At 35.6% G+C, this 27,224-nt stretch overlaps 1 protein-coding gene and 1 long non-coding RNA gene across 11 annotated transcripts in view; both read left to right on the top strand.

Annotated features, from left to right (window-relative positions):
- The window catches only part of LOC127864953 (uncharacterized), a 33,652-nt gene extending 23,912 nt beyond the window's left edge, over positions 1–9,740 (top strand). Inside the window, exon 2 of the mRNA XM_052404846.1 lies at positions 9,167–9,740. Within this exon, the coding sequence (XP_052260806.1) occupies positions 9,167–9,740 (574 nt within the window). The remainder of the gene's footprint in view (positions 1–9,166) is intronic.
- A 1,313-nt stretch (positions 9,741–11,053) lies between these two features.
- LOC127864240 (uncharacterized) overlaps positions 11,054–27,224 on the top strand; it is a 40,336-nt gene continuing 24,165 nt past the window's right edge. For 4 of the 10 annotated variants that reach the window (XR_008041610.1, XR_008041607.1, XR_008041609.1 and 1 more), the window contains exons 1-6: positions 11,055–11,349; positions 11,966–12,031; positions 14,912–15,010; positions 18,577–18,708; positions 20,981–21,871; positions 26,500–26,686. This is a non-coding gene — a long non-coding RNA (uncharacterized LOC127864240). Of the gene's footprint in view, positions 11,350–11,965; positions 12,032–14,911; positions 15,011–18,576; positions 18,709–20,980; positions 21,872–26,499; positions 26,687–27,224 lie in introns of all 10 variants that reach the window. The other 6 variants (XR_008041616.1, XR_008041615.1, XR_008041614.1 and 3 more) reach the window with 3 other exon arrangements.

The raw sequence follows: 27,224 nt of genomic DNA, 5'->3' as shown, positions 1-27,224 counted from the left end.
TTGTTGTTGTTGTATTATAAGCCTTACATTTTACACTTGAAGTCGCTTTAAGCTAGCTAAGCCTCGTTGAATTCACCTTTTTGTTGTTTTAAACTTTAGTTTAAACAATATTTAAGTTAACAATTTATAATGATTTCCATTGTTTATGATCCATAGAAAATAAATATATAATTGGAAATCATTTAAGTAATTAAATATTTCTTTTCTTGTGTACAGTACCTAACAATGCCTTAATGTTCATTCATTCTGAGATCCACGCAACATACTGTCATTTATTAATCATCGACAATTACGCTGAGATTAATAAGCACGTGTGGCAATTATTATGTTGCCCAAATTGCTTAATAATATTGTGCATCAAACGGTATAACACGTTTTATAGAACACACAACTGGTGTGGTTACACTATTTATTGTGTTTGTTTTCTCATTACTCGTTCATATGTTCAAGAAATAAAGATTAAATAATAACCTTTTATAAAGTATGTATAGCACCTACAATTTTGAATAATGATCGAACAATAATGATCATGCATTTGATATAAAATCTGTGTAAACCCTTAAAAATTACGTCCATTCCATATGTACGATACGCTTTGTTAGTCGGACAAAATGGCGGCCAGATAAGCGTTGCTGAGGGATGTGCGAAAACTCGCGATCTGATTGGCTGATCGACAAAATGTGGGCGGAGTTGGCGACTGGTCAATTGTGATTTGATTGAAATCTGCGTGTGAAATTAATTTTTTCTTATTTCAGAATCGGAAAGAGGCTGGCTTAGATGATTAGGAAGCTAACTTGGATGAGGATGAAATTAATAAGAGATTTGTATGGTATTCTAAAGATTGAATAAATGAATGCTTCTTTGGATGTTTTATATTATGTTTATCTGCATTTTTAACAAAAATGTTTGGGCTAGTAAAATCTGACTCGGGCTTGTTCAAATTCCCATAGTAAAAGCCTGACTTGCTTGTAGATTTAAATTTGAATTTCAATGACTGTCACTAGGTCAAAGGTCAAGGTCACAGTGTCTCGAAATAGTGCAATGGTTTCAGATGATAACTGAAGAATGCTTAGGCCTAGGATCATGAAACTTCATAGGTACATTGATCATGTCTGGCAGATGACCCCTTTAATTTTCAGGTCATTAGGTCAAAGGTCAAGGTCGCAATGATTCGAAAAAGGTAATTGGTTTCCAGATGATCACTTGAGAATGCTTACGCCTATGATCATGCAACTAAATAGGTACGTTGATCATAACTGGCAGATGGCCACTATTACCGTAAATCCACGAATATAATACGCCATCGTGTACAATACGCACCCCCGATTTTGGTCCAAATTCATGGGTAAAAATTGAAAATCCGAATATAATACGCACAAAAAAATCGTGTCCGAAATCGACCATTACGCTGTCATTTCCGAAAACATGTTTCGATATATTTTTGTGTTGTGGAAATAGCAATCGACAATCTGTCCCACAGTTATACCTCGGCATATTGATCGTGATGTGTTATCGGGCCGTTGTCGTGGTAATTGCATAATAAATATCTATGTCTATTGTTTATATTACCGCTGATTGATTTATTTACGCAAATATAATTTATGGATGATTTGATATGATTACAGTCATACATTTTTGCAGATACAAAATTTTTTACATACGACACACAAACACTAAAATGGTACCATATAAGTGTATATGTGTCGTATCAATAGATATCGTTGCGGTTTATATTACCGTTGATTGTTTTATTTACGCAAATATAATTTATGGTTGATTTGATAAAAATTTGACAATTTTAAGACAATTCTTTCTTAGATAAATGGGTGCCCTGAAAAGGGCTGTTTTGTTATTTCGAGTGACGAGTCGATCAGAGGTCACTTTCATCGAATCCCTCGAAATCGCTCTCGTCATCGTCGCTTTCGAAAAAGCGGGCAATTTCTTCCGATGACATGCCTTGCGGCGGATCAACATCCGTGTAGTAATTCTCCTCTCCGGTTGGATCGTTCTCTTCATCTGCGGCGAGGTCCGAAACTGGGGATCTGGTGGCAACATGATCCTCGAAAAGTACGTCGTCCTCTGTGCCATCAAGACTGTTGCTGATGCAGCACTTCTTAAAATTGCAGGATCTAGTTGCTGCCAGCAGTCAACTATCCACTGGCAGATATCCTCCAGTTCCGGCTTTCTTCGTCGCCCCCGGCAGTGTATGACTGTGGACCGCTGCAGTACCACTCATTCCACTTCAACTGCAGCATTTGTTTCATGGGTTTGTTGACGCCGATGTCTAGTGGCTGCAGCATGCAGGTCATCCCTCCGGCATGCTAATATACCGATAGTTGGTTAGCATGTATAGTAATATACGGTGTAGCCAGGACAATTTCCATAAGCACAGTTGCCCCCCTTTGATGTAAGGGTGTAATTCAAAATGGCTGCCGCGAAGCGAATAACAGTGATTAAGTTGAAAATTTGCACAGGAAAAATTTTGTTCTGCTCTAAACTCGTATATTACACGCACCCCCTACTTGAAGAAAAAATCGGCAGGTAAAAAAGTGCGTATTATATTCGTAGATTTACGGTAATTTTTAGGTCACTTGGTCAAAGGTCAAGGACACAGAGGCCAGTTTTACACATTTCTGTAACAGGTTACTTTAATGTTGTTTTTTTAAACTGTTTGGACTTGTTCTTTCAATTTTTGGACTCGTACATTTACCAGTGATTCAGTCCCAGGACTCGTTTATGGCAAAGAAATCATTAGACTATATTGGTCTACGTCGTGAATAAATGGATTAAATTCATCAATGGACTTTGTGTGCCATGTGTCCCCACCCCACACCCACTATATATCTCAACGGGGGTAATTAAATTTGAAAAGATAAAATGGTTGAAAATTCAAACAATATGTTTTTGTTTTTTTTGAGTGTCATTATTTTATGATTTATAAACAGATTGCAAACAATATTTGTTCAAGATAAACTTAACAACATTGAAATAAGTGATTTTAATATTCAGTAGCAAAAAAGTAAAAAATATTACTAGCATCCTATCAGAGAATAGATCAGATACCTTATTTCAATATATGACAATCCACAGGAGTTTGAAATTCTATCCATAAAGCTAATCTAATGGCTAAATAAAAAAATACCCCTATATAGTATAAAGACTACAGGAATGAAACGCAGCAGACGCCGGACCCGCCCATTTTCCAGTAAACAAGTAAAATTACTGGAAAAACAGGGTACCCTACAACGACCCATGGTATAATAATCAAAAGGCAGGTGAAAGAAACTACGAACACTGCTTACCGTGAACTACCTTCCTCTTAATTCACAATTATTCAACACTTTCCGCTCATCGTCGGATCCATTGCGTGTTGTTGTTGTTTTTTAGGCTAGATTGCACTCTATTGGTACGCAGTTGTTTACCACTATCGGCAAAGCGGTGGTTTGGGGGCGGTAGCTCCCGATACTAAGGAAATATATAGGATAAAAAAGGATTATTAGGTGTTGCGTAAGGTGTAAGGTATTGGGCGCTTAGCAACGATACAATTATACGCTTTTCCATTCTTTTTTACATACCGGTAACGTGCAATCTTCCCATTTTTTATTCCCATCCTAATATTTATACATATATCACAGTGTGTCGTCATACATGTGTTAATCAACTCCATGTTGTCTGCTAAAATGTCTTAAGATTTATGTTTTAAGTTTTTTTCCAAGTTATCTAAATTCAGAAGAATTATTGTTAAATCTTCAAACTGCTTGGAACCTGACCAGATCCCAGTAAAGGCTATAATGATTGACCTCAGCAGTTAGTTATCAGTTTGTCTACGGCAGTTTAGATGTGTCGTTATTTTATGCATTTAAACATACATGTTGCTTAATCAATTAGTACAATGTCCGATGATGTAGACCTTACGATTGTGTCGTTACTTTATGCATTTAAACAAACATGTTGCTTAATTAATTAGTACAATGTCCGATGATGTAGACCTTACGATTGTGTCGTTACTTTATGCATTTAAACATACATGTTGCTTAATCAATTAGTACAATGTCCGATGATGTAGACCTTACGATTGTGTCGTTACTTTATGCATTTAAACATACATGTTGCTTAATTAATTAGTACAATGTCCGATGATGTAGACCTTACGATTGTGTCTATCTGGTTTAAGTGCTGGTGTAACCAAGCTGAACGATCAGCGGTTCTAGGGAAATGTCCGATCGTGCTTGGAATTATATCGTCCGAAAGAGACAATATATGACAATAATAATATCACAGGAGTTAGCCTATATAGTCTATAGAGACTATATAGGAAAGGAGGGGTCTATTTTTATTATTTAGCCATTACATTAACTTTATGAATAGAATTTCAAACTCCTGCATCAATATACATGTACTGTTTAGTGGCTATAAACGCTTTGTTAGACAGGATATACTCTATATGTTGATGATGCATTATGTACACGAATACGAGTACTAGTATGTTCGCAAAGTATTTGCGTGTTTAGTAATCATTAAAGCTGTAGTGATATTTACTAAGGGTGTTCGTTATTATTTACTTAAAAATAACTATATCATTTCCCAGTCACTAATCATAACATTCGTGACATATCATAAGGTCAGTTAATACAGTCAAGTTATATGTGCCAAGCTGGAGTGGTCTATGAAGACATCCATGTGACTAGCAGCGGAAGGTCGGTTGTTCTAGTAGACTACCAACGTCGCAGCCAGTCCGAGTCCGAAAGTTGGGCTATTCATATTGTATGCCAAATGTGAAAATCAGGCACCCGTATAAGAAAATGTCTCTTGTCTAAAAAGGAAGCTATTCATATACCTTGGAGCGCACATAGAAAACATACCATATGGCTATGCTTAGATGACTGGCCATGATAAAATACCACTATCTAGGAAATTTCCCAATTTTCCAATTTCCCGCTTCATGATCATTGGGTTACGTGTCTTTTGTTTACGTTAATACAACATCAACAACAACATCTTCGAATATAATAAACATTTTTATTAACTGAAAAATAAAAACAAACACATTCTATTAATTTATAGGACTATTTATTATAACATATAAAATAAAGAATATATTTCTTATGACCTGTGAAACAAATCCCGGGCTTTTTAGTCTGTTTAGTTAACACTGTAGTAACGTTTTCCATATATAAAAATGCTCGCCCTTCCAACTTTAAGCGCCCAGTGGGACAAGGGATGAAAAGAGAAAGTCACTTGCTTGGGTACATTTCAACCCATGCGCATTGCACGCTTTTTTCGCACAAAAAACCAGTGGAGCGATACAGGGCCATCATGGCCCTCTTGTTATATGATAAAGTCCATAATTTTCATCCAATTCTTAACAAACTTGCACAGAGTCTTTGTATCAATGAGGACTCAAACACTTTTGTAAAAAGAGCAATATCCAAGCAATAAGTCCAGAATGACTTCCCCTTTAATATGTGAAAATTTTGAAATTCGCTTGTTTAAGCAATTAATTCCACAGTTGTCATCCAATTATTTCCTAATTTTGCACAGTTTCTTTATATCAATGAGGACTTGAACCGTATTGAATATTAGCAGTATCGCATAAATAAGTACATAATAACCTCCCCTTGATTTTGAGAAAATTCTCCATGTTTGCGGGATTAAGTACACAGTTTCCATCCTATTCTTTCCATACTTGCACAGTGTTTATAGCCGTAGAGCGATTCAGGCCCTCATGGGCCTCTTGTTTTATGTGATGAGTCCATAAGTTTCATCCAATTCTTAGCAAACTTGCACAGTGTCTTTGTATCAATGAGGACTCAAACTCTTTTTTTTTAAAGCAATATCGAAGCAATAAGTCCAGAATGACTTCCCCTTGAATATGAGAAAATTTTGAAATCACTCTTGTTTACCCAATAATTCCAAAGTTTTCATCCAATTAGTTCCTAATTTGCACAGTTTCTTTATATCAATGAGGACTTGAACCATATTGAATATGAGCAGTATTGGAGAAATAAGTACACATTAATCTCCCCTTGAATTTGAGAAAATTAGCATTGTTTGCGCGATTTAGTACACAGTTTCCATTGTATTCTTTCCAAACTTGCACAGTGTTTATAGCAGTAGATCAATTCAGGCCCTCATGTGTCTCTTGTTTGACTGATTAGCTTGATACTTCACATAAGCATTGGCCTTGGAAAGTACATTAGCCCTATTGGGGTCACTAGGTTAAAGGTCAAGGTGACTATTACACTTAGTGTGAAAATGGTTACCAATCAATAACTCATCAACAAATTAATCAGTTGGCTTGATACTTCGCTTCTGCATTGGCCTTGGACAGTACATGACCCCTTTTGAAATTGGGATCACTAGGTCAAAGGTCTAGATTACTATAACACTTAGTGTGAAAAACGTTTACGGTCAATAACTCTTCAACAAATTGACCAATTGGCTTGATTCTTCACATTTGCATTGACCTTGAACAGAAAATGACCCCTATAGAAATTGAGGTCACTGGTTCAAAGGTCAAGGTCACTATCACATTAAGTGGTTTATGATCAATATCTCATCAACAAATTGACTGATTAACTTGATAATTCACATGTGCATTTGCCTCGGACAGTAGATGACCCTTATCAAAATTGAGGTAACTAGGTCAATGGTCAAGGTCACTAGCCTACTTGATACTTTTCATGTACATTGACCTTGGACAGTACATGAGCCCTATTGAAATTAGTTACGCACTAAATGTGAAATAGTTTGGAATTCAAAACTGGTAAACTGATTCACCAATTGACTTGATACTTGTCATGTGCATTGGCCTTGGACAGTAGATGACCCCTCTCAAAATTGGGTCACCAGGTCAAAGGACATGGTCACTGGCACAATAAGTAGGAAAAGCATTTCTGATCAGTAATTCTTCAACAAATCGACCGATTGGCTTGATATTTCCCATGTGCATTTGCCTTGGACAGTAGATGACCCCTATCGAAATTAGGGTCACTAGGTCAAAGGTTAAGGTCACTGTCACAATAAGTGGGCATATGTCTCCGACCGCAGAACACTTGTTTTTATTGTGTGTAGTATAAAGTTAATTGCAAAATATTATTCATATATGTGTATTACCCAATAAAAAAAAATCATTAGTCTTGCTACTGTAAGAAATGTCAATATCACAAATCAATATACAGTAGGCCAATCTCTTGGATCCTCCTTTAACACATTTTTATAATGGCGTCTTTTCTTATCCACGAATAGATCAAGTGACAGCAACGAAAGCAAAATAATCACAATTGGTTAAATTACAAATAAACTTATTAGGAGATAGTAGACCAGGTTGCATGTCAAAAGCTGCTCAACGCAGGCTAAATTGTTAATACTGACACTTTATTTAGAAATAGAGGACCTCCTCTAAGATTTGGGGTTATTTTAATTTGCATTTTTTCTTTGGTCTGTTTGTTGATTGGTTTGTAGACCAATCATTTCCAAATGATACTTAGAGCATGCTTTGACCTACAGCCATGCACATTTTTATCCCCCCCCCTCCCCCCCCCCCCACATTGCACATTTCGGTAGGTCGGTCCGTCCGTCCGTCCACCAGATGGTTTCCGAATGATAACTCAAGAACGCTTAGGCCTAGGATCATTTAACTTCATAGGTACATTGATCATGACTAGAAGATGACCCCTTTTGATTTTCAGGTCACAAGGTCAAAGGTCAAGATCACAGTGACTTGAAATAGTAAAATGGTTTCCGGATGATAACTCAAGAAAGTTTACGCCTAGGATCATAAAACTTCATAGGTATATCGATCATGACTGGCAGATGACCCCTATTGATTTTCAGGTCACTAGGTCAAAGGCCAAGGTCACAGTGACTTAAAATAGTAAAATGGTTTCTGGATGATAATTTTAGAATAATAAAGAACATTTTTAACAAACATATGGAGTTGCATACGCTTACCTGACCATTCAAACATATAACAATTGCGTCTTCATCACAGGCTAGATTGTACATACTGAGTTTGGGAATAGACATTAAATATATGTCATGCTTGTTGTTTTTGTGGGATGGAAGAGCATTAATGATCTTTTTTATTTGCATGTGTTATTATGGATAGTGTGGTCAAGGTGTAACTGAGAACAATATAAACTACTAGAAATGTATTCTAAGTACATGGATACATCTACAATCCAATTTGTCCCACAACTGCACTAATGTCAAACAATTATGAACAAATATATGGAGTTGCACAAGTTAACCTGACGATTATGTTACTGTAGAAGTATCCCTCTATTTGAGTAACGCTTCTCACAATTGAACAAATATCGTTTGGTTAAAGGGAGTGTCACATAACTCTTCTTATGTAAAATAAAAAATAAAAAAAAATATCAAGGTGCATAATTTCACATGGTGGGTAATGCTTTAAGATTAGTTCATCCCTCTATCAGCTGTACTCTTTGAGTTACTCACAACACAATTTTAAATGTGATTTCTTTGCTAAACAGGGACCATAACTCTGGGTATGTTGAAAAAAGACATATCAAACTATGCATGTGGGTAAAATTACACAATGATAAATATTTATGTAAAGTGTTAGTCCTCTTGTAGCAAGCAATACTGATTATTTTACACTCTCCACATTTTAAAAATGTCATTTATGTATAAATATGAGACATTACTACAATTATGATGAAAACAACAGAAACAACATATAGAGGTGTGCATTAGCTCACATGCCTGGTTACTGTACTTTAAAGTTGCAGGAATACATGTTGAGTTATATAAGCCAGAAAAGTCACGCAGATGGATGGAAAAGTGCAAATCTATATACCTCCATATTAACCCTTTGAATGCTGGGAAATTTGTCGTCTGCTAAAATGTCGTCTGCTGAATTTGTAAAATAAGCATTTTCTTCATTTTTTTCAAAGAATACTATCAGAATAGCAAACAGTTTGGATCCTGATGAGACGCCACGTTCTGTGGCGTCTCATCTGGATCCAAACTGTTTGCAAAGGCCTTTAAAATTCAGCTCCAGCGCTTTAAGGGTTAAGCCCAAGAAGCGTTAATTTATTGTCCATGTATGTTTTTATTTGACACTTTATACTTGTTTGAAGCATTACATAATATCACTTACTATTCCTTAGTATGTACATGTATTAATTGTTTATTTCAGCCAGTGCAGTAAAGTGACCCAGATTTCGGAGCTGACCAACTCGCAGCCCACAGGCCTAGAGGGGCTGTCAGTGGAGCTGGAAACTGTCCTGGGGGAAATTAAAACCCTGCAAATCAGTCAGAAGGCCAGCATTCAGTCATTGCAGAGAACATACAAGGAACATAGTGCAGTTATGATAGAGCAAATGCTTGGCAATTTAAATACTTATATAGATGAATGTGATAATAATTCTGTGGGTACATCAGGCGGAAATGAGCAATATTTAAAAGAAGAGATGTGTAGGAGTGTTCTCTCTATCGTGAATGAATTCGATAATATTACTACGAAGGAACTTAACGAGATGAAAGATGAAGTTATAAGTATTAAAGAGTCAGTTACAAGTTCTATTCATAAATGCACCACTCTTCACAATGACTTGTCACAATTCCATGAACTTGTTCAGAAAATTGGAGATAATAAGGAGCTCTGTCTTATAGCCAGCATAAAATGTAAGCATATAATACAGCAGGCATTGACTCTGCTAGGAAAGTCAGGCAAGGCGTTAACGTCCAGCGGAAGTCTGTGCACAATGTGAGAATACCAAGTGATTCAGTTACATGTGATATCTCAGGCATATGTGTTCTTCCAGACGGACAGGTCCTGGTTGCAGACTTCGATAATAAGAGAGTCAAGCTTCTGAGCCAGCAGTACCAGGTGGTGAGTCACTAGGATGTGAATGCTTATCCACGGGCCATATGTTTGATCACACCCAGTGAGGTTGCTGTGGCTGTGAATGACCATGATAGCAAGATACATGAGGTCCAGTTTATCACTGTCAACCAGGGAAAGCTTGTTCCTGGCAGGAAGTTTCAGTTACAACATGAATGTACATGTATTGCCCATCACCTAGGAGACCTTTTTGTCACCTCTGGTCAAGAACTGTACAAATACACACTGAATGGCAAACTGATCTGCAGTCTCTATGGAGATAGATCAGGTGATTATACAGGTAAGAATCATGGTGAATCCATCCTGATAACATGTGTTTTATGTACAGGGATTTGTCTAGCCATTGTGGACAAAGGAGTCTAGTCAAATTGTGTTATTTTAAATTCATACAATGACAAATTTGGGAATTTTTATTGACTAAATGAACCGAGTTGGGATTTATTTTTTTAATCAACAAATATTGACCCATTAGGCCTTTATCTTGTTATTTTGAAAAAATAATATAAATTATAGTTACATACTTTGTGAGATGATAATAAAATAAAATTCAGATGTAATAGCAAAAAACCTGCTGATGTATTATAAAAAAATTGTTCTTTAATTCATATGTGCCCATGAATACTACAGTACATTGTAGCCAAAACAAGATTCAGAAATATTGATTTATAAACATGAGTAATGAAGTATTTTGACAGTAACTACATGACATGTCTATAAATAGAATCTGAGTTCCTGGAAGTGAGACACTTTCTGACCCTGTCTTAATTTTGTGGTTGTAAAATGATTGTACATGTACAATATGTTTACCTGTTGATAGAACTGTTCAATTGTTTCAGTATGTGTAATTGTTTCCATCTGTGTACTTGTTTTGCTTCAATTCATATCTTACTCAACAGTCGCATTTCAACATGTCAAACGTTAACTAAATAGCTCTGCTACTGAAGTTTATTGTCACGCTTAACTATTAAATTATTGAAATGAATGCATATATTTTAGATGTGTAAAGGCCTCTTTATAGCAACATATGCGTAATACAATATCACTGCAGTATGTTTAATAAGATTATTTAACATTGACAGTAATTCAATATCTTGATGTTACTCTGTTTTGCAGTAGACAAGTGTGCTGTGAGTCCCACAGGAGACAGGCTGTACATCACAGACTACTGGTAGCACAAGCTTCTCACCCTGGCCAGGGATGGCACACTCCTGGCTACATACACAGACCCAGCACTAGGTAGCCCATGGGGTCTACATGTGACCCCTGCAGGCCAGGTGCTGGTCTGTGGATACCTGCCCTACACTGTACTACAGGTGGACTGGGAGGGGCAGAGTAAGCTGGCTAATCTTGCTACTGAGGAGGATGGAGTGTCGAGGCCACGGTCAGTCTGCTTCAGCAGCACCACATCATCCATCATTGTGGGACAGGAATGGAGTGACAACATCCTGGTGTTCAGAGTGGAATAGTGTGTACATGTATGTATTAGTTGTTGTAATTAGTGATTAGTATTTCAATGACAATGTGTTATTTATCATACGAACATAGTAGTGTGTGATGTTACAATACAACATTTAGTGTGTAGTTAAAGATACAAATAATTTATGTACACATATTGTTATATGCTTATACACTGTAAGGGTTTTTGGTTGAACATCACATCTAAAACATATTATGTTATGTATTCATAATATTTGTGTCATTATTGTCCTAAAATTTAGTTAATGTAAACTATGCATGAAAAAACAAAGCATTTCGACTAAAAATTTAATATCTGTACATAGATGCACATGTACATAGCAACTGAGGCTATTTTTAGACTTTTATTTCTATAAACACCATGCCATGTAAGAAATGTATATGGATGAATAGTTTTTTTTAAAATATGAAATAGTTTAAGTAATCTTTGGAGGAATATATTTTGATGTTTTGTGTAATGTTTACAGAATATTAACACAGGATGTGAGATTTATTAATTTTAATTGTTTTATGCTGTTTAACATGTGATATTGATTGTTATTACATTTATATAAATGTGTGTGAATCCTAAGCATACATACAAACAATACATCAAGCTTATTTCTGCTGCTCCAGTCGCTTCTGAGTCAGGACAAGGTTGCTGAGGATGTGGTGGACAAGAATGACCTGAATACACAGAAGGTAACATAGACCCTTTGTCAGACCTTTTCCTTGCCATTTTGGGGGAAAATGCAAATAGTGTGGAATTTGGATTTTTTTGCGCACGAAAAATCCATTGATTTGGAAAAAATATTTTATATAACTCTTTCTTATACTTCAAATTATAATAATAAAATGATATAATGATAGTTCTATATTGTTTACATCTAATTTAAATATAATTGAGATATAATAATCATGAGGAACTTATCTTAAAAAAGAACACGCTTGGGTATGGTTCTATTTAACAGACACATAAATATGCCAGAAAAAGGCCTGCTTGTGTATTTCCTATGTATTAAAAATGCAAAAAAGATGAGGTGGAAAAGAACAGTATGAATTTACATAACATACAATATTCTCTATAATTGTTTTTTTTATATTTTAAAATCATTTATATTCGTGGATTTCATTGAGTTAAATTGTCTGGGACTTTTGCCGATTTTCCGGGACATGTATAGAAAGTAGCGATATTTATAGACATATGCATTTTTGGTACGTTTTTTTTGTGTTTCGCATCGTTAATTGCAAAAGTTCGAAAGCCTATTAGTAATACACTTGATCTATTAACGTCAAATTAAACATTACTACTTCAGTTACTAAATACAAGCTACGTGTTTTCAGTGTAAGCGTTCTAAACATAGATGGTGACGTCACTGCGGTATTGTTATTAAGACCGGTGTGTAACGCGTAGTTGTTGATACGCCTTTATTCATTTATAACATTTATATAATAAAAAATACAACAATACAGTACGGTTAGATCCTCAACTCAAATCAATTCACAATACATACAACCAATCACAATAAAACAAATACAACTTCTTTGTCGGTTAAACGTACGAACATAAACTGCTTTTAATTTTTTACTCAGCAAGGTTGGACTTCAGATGTGTGAACAACTATCCTTTGCCCTTACGCAGCGGGAAATAATGACGTAGTAGATTAAAGTCAATTAACAACCACATTAAACAATGCCGCCTTTTCGGTTTGACCGCGAACGTGAGACAATTGATATGATAATAGGACCCCTGTTAATTGATCGATTTTGACACAAAGCGTTGTCTGCCTATTCGGGTAGGCATTGTCATGGAGACGCTGCAGAAATACACTGATTCGGGGTGCAGTTAAGTCTAAGATAAGGTACATGTATTTATGGATTTTGTAAATTCCGGGACATTTGACAGATTTTCAGGACAGCGGGACAAATTCTTCATTTCCGGGACTGTCCCGGACAATCCGGGACGTAAGGCATGTATGCTCAGTTTGGAAAAATAAATGAGGAATTTGTGTCAGTTAAATTCCCATGTGTTTGTGTTAAATTTGTGGATCGGTCAACCCTTAAAATCAACAAAGCATAATGTCCCACAAATATTACTGATTTGACAGTGTACCTGTGTATTAAGAATACTAAAAATGAAGTGGATAAGAATTGCATGATATCATAGAAGGTAAAATGGCGTCTATTCTTGTGTATATCACTGTTAATAGCACTAATTTACTTCTTAGTACTTGTTTTACTTGAGTATCAATAACTCAAACCCATCTTCAGCCTAAAGCTTTCCAAACCTCTGACGGTAACACAAAACCTGAAGAATTTCTGTCATCCCCATGCAGGCCTTTGGATGTTTCGCGCAAAAAATCTCAATCCTGAAATAGCATTTTTTCCCAAAATGTTCTGGGAAAGGCCTGCCATGTTGCCTTGAGGTTTTACACAGTTGTGCGATGGTTAATATGATTGGAATCTATTACTTTGAATGCCTTGGTTTTATAGAGCCTGTTTGCCAGGGGGTGTTAAGTTCTTGGTGTATATACAGTATTGTTTTTTGTCAAATTTGGGGTCCAAACTCCACCCCATTCGCAATCCTAAAACTATATTTTTTCCTCAAATGACTGCCTAAAATTTTCAATTGAATGTAAAAGTGAAATTATGGGCATTTTTCACTGTTGAATTGAGCTGAAAAGAATTAACAGTTCAAAAGAGTTAGTTAAAATTTTGGTAACTGACCAATTATCTGCAACTAATCTTGCTACTAGATGTTTATAAAAAATATATATTATATTCGATATTTTACATGACTGTCCCAGTCATCTAAGGTGAGCGGAACTGTATTTTTATAAGGATCGGAGTTAGTGTTCGTGAGTCATATAAATAGATATATTGTTGCAGGAAAACGAATCATTTCTGTCGTCAGTTGTCAAACAAAAATACGGTTGTTAATAAAATGCATTATTTTTATCTTTCTGGGATATTGTTTAAGTATTTTGATGCTGCATTAACAAATCTAAGTGTATATGAAGTGAAACACCAAAAATAAACAACGGTTGCGATAGACACCTATAAACATAGCATATACTGTTAGATGTGTATAATGCCACTCAAAGAAAAAGAAATTTATCACAATATCAAGTTTGTCTCCCTATCCAGCTCTCTAACTTGAGCCTTAGTTAATATAATATTGAACACCCTTATTCTCAAGTGTATAGTATTTCTAAGCAAAAAACCAGCAACACCAATGTCCCAATTTTTGGGAAAAAAAATCAATTTTTCCCAATTGGAAGGGCCCCGCCCTTTTTCCTAAAACAGTAAAAAAGAGCTTTACAGTCAGTTTTTTGTATGCATGCAACTGCAACAATGTAAGGTCAAATGATTTCCTACCTAGAAAATTAAGGTCATAAACTAAATAAGAGATTTATCTCTTGTCACTAATTGCTACCAAGTTTCACTCTGCAACAATTTTTAATCCAATTTTTACCAAAATTTGCTTTTGAGTTAGAGTGAACAATCACTGTTTTAACAACTCAAGTGTTTTTTACATTTCGTTAGCCTTTGAGCCCTATCACTGTCCCTTGTACTCATCAGGTGCTTGACCAAATACAAGAGGCCGTCCCATCAATCAGTCGTCGAAGTCAGTTGAGATGGACCAGAACAAGGCAGAAACTCAGCAACATTTTACGCACTGTAAGAAACCCAGCAGTATTCTACTCACCTTCAGTCTGCTTCCAGTCTGTTATTGAGTGTTTTTCAAAAAACATATGTGCCTTGCTTTGAAAAACAGGATGGAATGTATTTGTATCAAGTGTTTTCCCACATAAGCCTGTGCAAAGGAAGTCTCTTCTAAAATAAAATTCAGTCTAGGCGGAAAGTGTTGTCCCTGATTAGCCTAAGTTGCTGTACAGGCTTATCTAGGACGACACTAAATGCAACATTTATACAGACCTGTTATATAAGAATGAGGTTCAAAGTAAGTCCGCCTGCAGTCTGTAACATAGTTTTACAATGTGATACAAGGTGAGCATCGATCTGGGAAAATGGGGCTTAATGCATTTAAAGTGCCATTCTCATTAGCCTGTGCAGTGTGAACACAGACTAATCAGGGACGATACTTTCCACTTTCGAGGAATGTATGTTTCAAAGGAAATTTATTGTAAACAAAAGTCAAGCCTAAGGGTAAAGTATCGTCTCAGGTGTGCCAATGAGGACTGCACAGGCTAGTGTGGGATGACACAATATGCACATGCATTAAAAACAGTTTTCCCAGAACATGTCTTAAGTAAAGTCTGCTTCCAGTCTATTGTAAAGTGCTATTTAAAACTCCGATGAGAACAAATATGGTATTAAAAACAGGATTATTGAAAAGTGGTTAATGAGACAATGACATGCATCTACATGCAAATTAAAAATAATTGTTAAGCTATACTAAGTTTAGAAATGTATGATATAATTTACAGATATAAAATTTCATGTAAAATCTCAATATATTTATAAATTGCCGTTAAAAGGTATTCAATGTATTTTAATTAGATAATGAAATGTTTATTTATTTAAATAAATAAAGAAAGAACAAAATGAAATAATACAGTCAAAAATGTATGAAGAGAACCTAATTCATGTGTTGGAACTTGTTCACAGATTATCATAATTACAATTTTCAAAAAATTATAATATATTCAGTAGGTTATTTTTACAAAGTATTAAAACGAAAGTATACACTTAGAAAAACAATGAAATTATTGGTCATATATCAAAATAAAAAAAAATAAAAAAATTAAGCATTACAAACACTTTTCTTAACAATGTGACATATGTTAAATCATTATTTTTGGGACATTAATTAATATTGAATTTGTGGGTTTACTGATCCAGGAATTTTATTCAAACACAGGAAAATGACCCTCGAAAATTCCATATTTATGCACCCCTTAGAAGAAGAGGGGTATATTGCTTTGCTCATGTCGGTCGCTCCGTCCACCAGGTGGTTGTCAGACGATAACTCAAGAACGCTTGGACCAAGGTAATGAAACTTATAGGTACATTGATCATGACTTGCAGATGACCCCTATTGATTTTGAGGTCACTAGGTCAAAGGTCAAGGTCACGGTGACCCGAAATAGTAAAATGATTTTCGGATGATAATTCAAGAACGCATATGCCTAGGATCATGAAACTTTATAGGTAGATTGATCCTGACTCGCAGATGACCCCTATTGATGTTCAGATCACTAGGTCAAAGGTCAAGGTCACAGTGACAAAAGTCGTATTCACACAATGGCTGCCAGTACAATGGACAGCCCATATGGGGGGCATGCATGTTTTACAAACAGCCCTTGTTTATCCAGAATCAGACATCCACAAATGTACATGTCCATAAAATAGTAATTAAAAAAAAATTATGCCAACGAATATAAATGTTTTTTACAGTATCTGGGGTGCAGAATTCCATTGAATTGGCGATTAAAGCCTTGCTCTTAGCATATATTTGATTGCCATTGGGTGACCCAATTTGTTGTATCAGTCGGCGCCTTTTTAGCTCATCTATTTTTTGAAAAAAAATTATGAGCTATTGTCATCACCTTGGCGTTGGCGTCGGCGTCCGGTTAAGTTTTGCGTTTAGGTCCACTTTTCTCAGAAAGTATCAATGCTATTGCATTCAAACTTGGTACACTTACTTACTATCATGAGGGGACTGAGCAGGCAAAGTTAGATAACTCTGGCGTGCATTTTGACAGAATTATGTGCCCTTTTTATACTTAGAAAATTGAAAATTTTGGTTAAGTTTTGTGTTTAGGTCCATTTTATTCCGTTGTATCAAAGCAATTGCTTTCATACTTGCAACACTTACTAACTATCATAAGGGGACTGTGCAGACAAAGTAATGTAACTCTGACTGGCATTTTGACAGAATTATGTGCCCTTTTTATACTTAGAAAATTGAAAATTTGGTTAAGTTTTGTGTTTAGGTCCACTTTATTCCTACAGTATCAAGGCTATTGCTTTCAAACTTCAAATACTTTCATGCTATCATGAGGTTACTGTACCTTGCAAGTTGAATTTTACCTTGACCTTTGAATGACATTGACTCTCAAGGTCAAATTATTAAATTTTGCTAAAATTGCCATAACTTCTTTATTTATAATTAGATTTGATTGATACTTTGACAAAACTACTCTTACCTGACATACCACAATAGACTCGACCCAAACCATCCTCCGTGCCCCCCCCCCTCCCCCCCCCCCCACGAATCCCCCCCCCCTTATTTTTTTTTTTTTTAAGATCATCTCACAAATGACCACCACACCCTCACACTATACCCTCCCCCACCCCCCCAATTTTTTTTTTTTTTAAACGGTTAAAAACCACAACTATTTATTTTTATTATTTTATGTTTGAAATACCGTCCAACCATCGCACCCAAGAATCAACCCCCACCCCCCCTTTCCCCACCCCCCCCCCTTTCCCCACCCGAATCCCCCTCCCCCTAAATTTTTTTTTTTTTGTAAGATCATCTCACGAATTACCACCACACCCGCACACTATACCCCCCCCACCTCACCCCCCAATTTTATTTTTTTTGAAACGGTTAAAAAACACAAATATTTATTTTTATTATTTTATGTTTGAAATACCGTCCAACCATCACACCCAAGAATCCCCCCCCTTCCCCCCCCTCGATATTTTTTCTTTTTTTTCATTTTTTTTCGCATTTTTAGAAGATAATGTAATAAATGTCCACACCCCCCACACTATACACCCCTCTTCACTCCACCCCTCCCTCCTTTGTGATTGAAAATGAGAGTCCGTTCACCTTTAAAAAGAAAATAGATGAGCGGTCTGCACCCGCAAGGCGGTGCTCTTGTTTGAAATAGTTTCCTGTCTGGAATGGACATAATTCAGAGCTATGTTTCATTCTACGGAATGGCAGTTTTTCACAAAAGTACATTTAAAATGCATTTCCGTATATGCCAGTTTACGTTAAACATTTAATCAAAAACGCATGTAAAATAATATTTTGATGGGTTTGTGAAAGTGAGTTCCGTGCTATTAAAAAGATCCATTATAATTTCCATTTGAAAGATTTCACACTGCAAATTTGTTTAATGTCAGGTATTATCACACCAATTAGTCCTAATGGACGCGGTACAGGTACTTTCCCTTATTGGGAAAAAATCGATGGTTTATTTCGTTCATACTAGTTCAAAAGACTGACTGGGACAAAATGTTTCAGATTGATTTTCTCAACTTTACAGCAACTGCTCAGCACAGAAGACTACTGTCTGGTAAAAGGATCGGCTGTATCAAAGTCCTGTGATATGGGGGGACTTGGTCGTTCCATGTGTGGGGATTGCATCATGAAGGACATTTTAGATGACACTCACAAGGTAGAGAAATCTAGATCTGCACCAGCAGTGAGTTGTTGCCATTTTGTTGTTGTTTATTTACTTTAGCTAACAAGGGAGAGAACTGTATACCTAAACCATGCTCAGGGAGTTGTGACCATTTAGTTGCTGTTTATTTAATTTTGCTGACACTAACAATGAAGAGAACTGCAGATCTTCGCCAGCAGTGAGCTGTTGCCCTTTAGTTGTTTTTTAATTAATTTAGCTTACACTTACAAAGAAGAGAATTTAAAATCTGCTCCTGTAGTGAGTTGTTGCCATTTAGTTGCTGTTAAATTTATTGCGCATACAATATCAAGGGAGAGAACTTAAGATCAGCAGTAAGTTAATTGTTGCACTGTATTTGCTGTCCAATTATGTATACACCTTTTGTTTTATGTTGATTTACTTTTAAATTTGTGTCTATTTTAAATTTTTAAGCAGATTTTAACAGTCAAAGATCTGTAAAGGTATGTTAAAAAAGTTGTGTGTATTGTTGAAACTTCAGGAAGATATTAATGTTAAATTGTTGTCTGCCATTTACTGAATCATATGTTGACAGTAAAACATCTGTGAAGACATTTCAAAAGTAAAGTGATTGATAGAATGAGTACCAAATTGATTTTATTTATTTATTGTTATTTAGGGAAGAAATGGCTTAAAAGATAAATGAGCTGCACTTTTGGAAAATGGGTATTAATTCATGTGCTTAAATTGTTATCCCAGCTTAGCACGTGCAGTACGCACAAACTAATCAGCAACAACACTTTCCTCTATAAAGGTATTTTGTTATTTAAAGGAAGTCTCTTTTTTTATAAAAATTCAGTAAAGTCAGTGTCCTACCTGATAAGCTTATGTGGACTTGAATGCTTATCTGAGATGACAATTATGAATATTAAGGTAGCGCACCTCTAATGGGCACATATCCAAATATAATTTAATTAATTATTTTCCTAATCAGCATCATTTCACTGAACTACATGCAAATTTGTAGGTAGGCTTTCCATGCTTTTAAAAAAAATATACTGATTTTTTCAAAACCACCCTCACGCTCGGCTTTTGTCCAGTTTATTTTCACCCGTGGGGTATATAAAAGTTCCATAATTCATTCAAATTTCCTAATATGGGCATGCAGTTGGTGTGTACAGATGCAGTAAAGGTGTTTAAAGTTTAAACAAGATGACATAAGTATCATTTTACAGACATTTATTTTTTACAAATTTTAATCTATGGAATAGCTCCATGAAATGTAAGTGATTTCAGCCAAGTAAAAATTGGGTTGGTTAAAAACAAAGTGTCATAAAATTCAAAATAGTGTCATTTAAGTTATATTTTAAACTTAATTTTTATAAAAACACTATATACAGCAAAAATACCAAAAAAATAGACAGATTTACCGTTTACTTTTTGAAATAAAAATAAAAATGCAACTTGCATCATTCGTATTTTCAGCAGTAAATTAATCAATTTAGCCATAACGTTGTTTTAATTTAAAATTGAAGGATGTGCATACAATTTTCAACATATTTAACAATTAACATGGCTTATGTGCTATATTAAATCAAATTACGTTAGAAAAGAAATAAAACGCGTCGCAAAAAGTATGCGATGTCGGCAGGAATCGAACCTGCGCGGGAAGTTCCCAAAAGATTTCTAGTCCATCGCCTTATCCACTCGGCCACGACAACTTCACATCAGTGCAATCTTAAATTAGATATTCATAAGTAAACAGGTAAAAAGGCTCGCTCGATCTTTGAAGAAATCGCAAAATCGTATTTTTCAGATGATAATTGGATCAAAGTCAATATTTATAGTGAAAATAATGTATTCTAAATGAATAAGTTAAACATATATCAAAAGTGGAAGTTTGAAAAAAATAAAATGCTTCTCTCGGAAATAAGCGATCATTGAAGATCGGCAATGATTGTAAAATAAATCGCGGGAAATCATTAGAGGTGCACTACCTTAATGAGCTGCATATTGATTTATGAAATTACATCTCTGCAAGTTGAGAAAAAAAATCGTTATTATGAATTTACAGCTTAATATAACATTGACCAACACTTTTAATGTTTTAATACGAAATGGTCTGATTGAATTAAATTTGATGGTTTTTTTTACAAGGAAACAATGAAATGCCTGATTAGAAATTAATGAGAATGAAATGTTTCTGTTGAAAACCTTCACATCCAATCAAGAGGCTTAGTTTCTTATAGATTGTTGTATAAACACTTTCGTAACTGTTTCACATCACCCATGGTGCTGTTGTTTTCAGGTGAGCAGGAGCATTGTTATTGAGTTGACATGGCAAAGGCACCAGTCGGACCCCCAGGAGCCTCAGTCCAGAACAACCCTTCCCCTCCCCTGATCCCTAGCTCCTCCCCTTTGACCTCCTGCTTCAAAGCTTCATTGAACAATACCGGTCTGCTGGAATATCTGAGCATGCTGAGTTTTAACAAGCTGTTCTCAACAACTGCACTGTCCTTGTTGATCGATCCACACTCCTGCCTAAGTAGTTTGTTAAGCTCCAGTGCCGGAGGTGGGTCAAGTATTTCAGACACGCAGAGTTATAGCAGTAGTTATGGTAACACAAACAGGCACTGATTGTGGACTTCACAACAAATAGTACGAAGAATAAAAAGTTGGATAACTTTTCCCATGCTTTGTTGGACTAACAGAGCAACATGGAATAATGGTAGAAAATCTAGAAACAGTTAAAGAGTTAAAGATCGAAGCATAAGCTATCCACGGGGTCTACTTCTGATTTCAATAGTAGTAGCATTATGGACCATCCTGGTTTGTCCTCTTATGCATCCAAAATGTTCAAAGTGAACGTGCGTTTTACGCAGTTGCTGACAAAAAAACTTTGTATGAACACTCATAGCACGATGAATACATCGGGTGTGGTTCAGACGCAAAGTCTTCCCAACAACATTAACACTATGCTTAAGGTGTAGCCATCATGGTTTGTTACGAGCACTTCACACTCCAAGACAAAACAGCCTCGCATTGAGCTGACACTAGATAAAGCGTTGAAAAATGACAGCAGTTTTGTTGTGTGGTCCAGTATGCCTTTTGACTCCAACCCAACATGAGGTAGAACTCAAACTCAGCCCTTAGCAATCACAGCGAGGCCAGCATGTCATTTCACCTTCTTGAGCCTCAGGTGAGACCTTACAGTTTTATTTATTTTGAAAATAAGGGCTAATAATTAAGTCCCATTCATAATCTCTTAACGTCTATATTTTAACATAATTACTGGTTAAAATTCCCAATTGACGGTTTGCCATAAAAAGGACACTTTTCACAGAGCTAGCCCCTAGTTCTAGCACATGTTTTAACTAGTTATGAGAATTACTGGCTTAATATACTTATTTTACTAAGTTTTATTACTATTTTGAAGTTATAGATGTTATAAAGATTGTGTATGTTGTTTATTTCACAAAAACTGTGAAACCATTTATTTTCGTCAGCTCGAAATTGTGTGTTGAAGAAAAATTACTATTGCATCAGCACTTTAATTTATTACATGTAATTTATGATTAAAAAAAATAAACAAAATTGTGTAAGTCAATGCCCGATTTGTTTGTAGTACATATCCGCGATAAATTGCCGTGGGCAAAATGGGAAAACCCGTGAGATTAACTTGCAGGAGGTAGACCATGTTTAGCACATGTAAATTAACTAGTCTTTTATTATCAGGTGAATGATTTTTTTATTTATTTAAGGTCCCTGTAGTAACTGGCCCTTATTACTGTATGCCATTAACAAGTTGATTGTTATGAATTAAGCTGATTGGTGGGACTGAATAACTGTTTACATATTATTTTTCTACGATAAATATATATCCTATAATTAAATATAATTCCATCATTTTTATACCTCCATTACCACTAATAAGTAATGGGGGCTATATATAGGAATCACTTTGTCGGTCTGTCGGTTGGTCTGTTGGTCTGTCCCGAAATTTCATCGGATCTGCACCAAACTACTTAGATGATGTACATGTCAAGTTTGAATATGGGTCATGCCGGGTCAAAAAATAGGTCACGGGGTCACTTGGTGTGTTTTTAACCAAAAGTTTGTCCGGACCATAACTATGTCATTTAACATTAGATTTTAAAATAACTTGGTACATTTGTTCACCATCATGGGACGGTGTGTTAAGTGAAAAAAGTATGTCAATATCTCCAAGATCAAGGTCACACTTGGAGTTCAAGGGTCAAATGCTTGTCTAGGCCATAACTTTTTCATTTATTGTGAGATTTTAAAATCATTTGGCAAATTTGTTCACCATCTTTGGACGGTTTGTCGCGCGAAAGAATTACTTCGATATCTCCAAGTTCAAGGTCGCACTTTGAGTTCAAAGATCAAAAATGGCCATAAATGATCTTGTCTGGGCAATAACTTGTGTCGTTTATTGTGAGATTTTAAAATCATTTGGCACATTTGTTCACCATCATTGGACGGTGTGTCACGTGAAAGAATTTACGTTGATATCTCCAAGGTCAATGTCAAACTTTAAGTTCAAAGGTCAAAAATGGCCATAAATTAGCTTGTCCAGGCCATAACTATGTTTTTCATTGTGAGATTTTAAAGTCATTTGACACATTTGTCCACCATCATTGGCCAGTGTGTCGTGCGAAAGAATTACGTCGATATCTCCAAGGTCAAGGTCACACTTTGAGTTCAAAGGTCAAAAATGGCCATAAATCAGCTTGTCCGGGCCATAACTCTGTCATTCATTGTGAGATTTTAAAATCATTTGGCACCTTTGGTCACCATCATTGGACGGTGTGTCGGGCAAAAGAATTACATCGATATCTCCAAGGTCAAGGTCACACTGTGAGTTCAAAGGTCAAAAATGGTCATAAATGATTTTGTTCTGGCCATACTATGTCATTCAGTGTGAGATTTAAAAATTGCTTGGTACTTTTGTTCACAATCATTGGATAATGTGTCATGCAAAAGAATTACTTCAATATCTCCAAGGTTAAGGTCACACTTGAAGTTCTAAAGTGAAACATGGCCATAAATGAGCTTGTCCGGGCCATAACTATGTCTTTCATTGTGAGATTTTAAATGACTCTTACATTATTTCTGTTCACAGTCATTGGACGGCCTGTCATGCGGACGAATTCAAGAGTTCAAAGGCAAAAATGGCCATAAATAATAATGGCATAATAATTCTTAAAAATCGACATAAATTAGATTATCTTGTTTTGTGAAGACAGCATGCAACATAGTCTGTGGCAATGCGGCATGTGGTGGTATAGTCTGTGACAAAGCTCTAGTTTTAATTCGAGCAATTTATGACAGACAGTTTAACTACATGTATATCAGACGATAATGTCAATTAATTAAACACATTTGAATTGATACACAAACATTAGATTATAGTAAATGTAGGTAAACGCAAACAATCAAACACACATTTATACGTTTTTTATTTCTTTGTAATTAAAATTCAGAATGTATATCAGTCAGTTGTTGATCATAAAGCGTTATTGTATTTGATCCAGATCCGCCGTTTGCCTGCAACACTTGAAAACACACAATGGATAATACAGTTGTAAACAATTATCATTACTATTGTACCTTAGTGAAGTCAATGCTTTTGATACAGCTTTTGGGTTGTAATTGGATTTGATTATTGTTTAAATCAAAGCCCATATGTTTGCAAGAAACAATGGGGCTTATTGCTTTGATATGCTAATGCACACAATTTCAACACTTGAAGTGAAACTTTAAATATAAGGTGTGCCCTACAAAAAGATGCCATATTATGTAGATACACTGTATAACTACATGTTGTATCTATTGAATATCACTTACATTGCATTTTAGCCAGAATAGGCAATAATAACTATTAAAATTATAAAAGTCCCCTGTAGAAAGATGTGGCAGGGCTATAGATAATTTTATTGGGTAATTGGGTTTTTCACCCCCTGTTTTGACAACAATAGGGTTTTTGTAAATTCAATAGAGTTTCAGCAAAATGTTTTACCCCCTACTTTTGAGCTTAATTGGGTTTTTCACCCCCGGTTTTTTAACTCAATTGGGTGATTTAGGGAATGACATATATAATATAATAAATATCTACTAAGATTATTATATCTACATATTATTATGTGCAGGTGAAAAATAAATCAACATTTGTAGCAACGTTAGTTAGTTTTAAGTTACTTTTCATGTTTGTGCATAATGTACATTTCATAACTCCATTTTCCATATCCATCACCAGCAACGGGTGTTTGTTTCGCCACTCTATTAAAGTTTTTTCACTTACACTCCCCATAAACGTGTTTTTTGGGTTTAACAACTTCGTTCAAAATCTCCGATAATAACGGGCGAACTAAATTCTCTGGAGAAATGATCACATCTTGCAACAGATCGTTCAGCAAAGCTGCACAAAAGTTTTCGGTTTCCCCAATATTCTGGCTAAATACCTGTCGAAAGTGTTTGTTTGTGTGAGGATTCTCTTTCTACGGCCACGAGTGGCCATTTTGATATTTTTAAGAAAATGAAAATAGAAATCGGATGGGTGTACGAATAATTACAGTAAAGATTGATAACCGCTGGAAAGACTGCCTTCTTTTCTTCATAGGACGGCATACATGTATAAACTATTCGGTACATTTTTGTACGGGAAATAACCAGTCTAAAAAAAGACGTCCCGTGTTTGTAAGGATTGCATTTTGTGACGCAAGGTTTTCTTATGGGAAATACGTAATTAACTTTATATTTGCTTTTTTGTACGCTTGATATTGAATTTAATTACGTTTTTGGTTATTTTAATTAAGTAATAATGCACATACGCTTGTAATCTATAGCCCTGATGTGGTACACTGAATTCACCACAGACGTCAATCTGTATTTCTGTATCTGTGTCTAATCCATAGCCAAACGTGTGTGATCAAGTACTCATAAACTTACAGTATTCAACTCACATCTATTTGTTTCTTAAGATATGCTATACAATTGTAAAGTCTCACATTTAAAGTTGAAAAAAGTCTCACATTTAACGTTGTATACATGTAGTCTCACATTTAAAGTTGTATAGTTTCACCTTTAAAGGTGTACATTGTAACATTTAAATTTGTTAAGTCACACATTTAAAGTTGTATAGTCTCAAATGTAAAGTTGTATATGTTCACTTTTAAAGCTGCACATTCTCATGTTTTAAGTTTTGTAGTGCCACATTTCAAGTTGTATTGCTCAGTCTCTTATTAAAGGGGCCATCCAACAGATTTTGGCATTATTGAATGAAGCATGTCATTAAATGCTTTATGTGGATAAATTAAACATTTGACCTAAAAATCTCCTGTAAAAAAACACAAGAATACAACTTTAAAAAAAGGAAAAAAATAACCCTCAACAGGGCTCGAACCACTGACCCCTGGAGTCCTGGAGTTAAAAGTCTCCCGCCTAGACCACTAGACCATCCATTCTCATGCTTAGACCAGATGTATTTTTTACCTATATAAGCAATCCTCGTAGTTTCCCAAAATATAACTACAACAACAGAACTTTCCAAATTATTCAATCGTTTTGCGTCAAACGACTTTTTAATTCGTCTTTTCAAATCGTCAAAAGATGCATATAATGGATATTTAAAAGCATGGTAAATTGTCAGTATTACTATTTCCTCAAAAATATCATAAAAAACGAAAATTTGCGAATCTGAAACAACTTTTTTTGTCAATGTACCAATCTGTTGGACGGCCCCTTTAAAAGTTATGCAGTCTCACGTTTGAAGTTGTTTAATCTCACATGTTATGTTTTCCTTTTCAGCAAATATTATTAGCCAACAATACAAACATCGTTAAAGTAAATGTCGATGGAAATCGGCGGCAACCCCTTCTTTAACAAATACTACAACTCGCTCAAGAAATTAAGTACGAAGACGTATTGCAGCAGCCTAGCACACCACATCTTCTCCAATGTTGGCTACATCAACACTTCGAACAGCAGAGCCTTGGTGAGTCCGTGTTTACTGTTTTGACTTTTTGTTACCTCACCTGATTGCTCAGGTGAGCTTTTGTGACCGGTCTTTGTCCATCGTATGTCCGTCCGTCCGTCTGTTAACATTTGCTCGTAAACACTCTAGAGGCCACATTTCTTGACCCATCTTCATGAAACTTGGTCAGAAGCTTTGTCCCAATGAATAATCGACCGAGTTCGAAACTGGGTTGTGCCGGGTCAAAAACTAGGTCACTAGGCTAAAAACAAGAAAAACCTTGTAATAACTGTAGAAGTCACATTTCATGCCCAATCTAAATGTAACTTTGTCAAAATATTTGTCTTAATGATATCTTGGATGAGTTCAAAAGTGGTTCCGATCCGTTGAAAAACATGGCCGCCAGTGGGTGGGGCAATTTTCCTTCTTTGGCTATAGAGAAACCTTGTTAACACTCTAGAAGTCACAATTTTTGCCTTATCATCATGAAAGTTGGTCAAAACATAGGTTCAATTGATGTCGCGGCTTACTATGGCACGCAGTGAAGCGTGAACAACAG

Source organism: Dreissena polymorpha, chromosome 1 (assembly GCF_020536995.1).
Source record: "Dreissena polymorpha isolate Duluth1 chromosome 1, UMN_Dpol_1.0, whole genome shotgun sequence".
NCBI lineage: Eukaryota > Metazoa > Mollusca > Bivalvia > Myida > Dreissenidae > Dreissena > Dreissena polymorpha.
The sequence above is the reverse complement of the archived record's forward strand: the minus strand, read 5'-3'. Positions and strand labels throughout refer to the sequence as shown.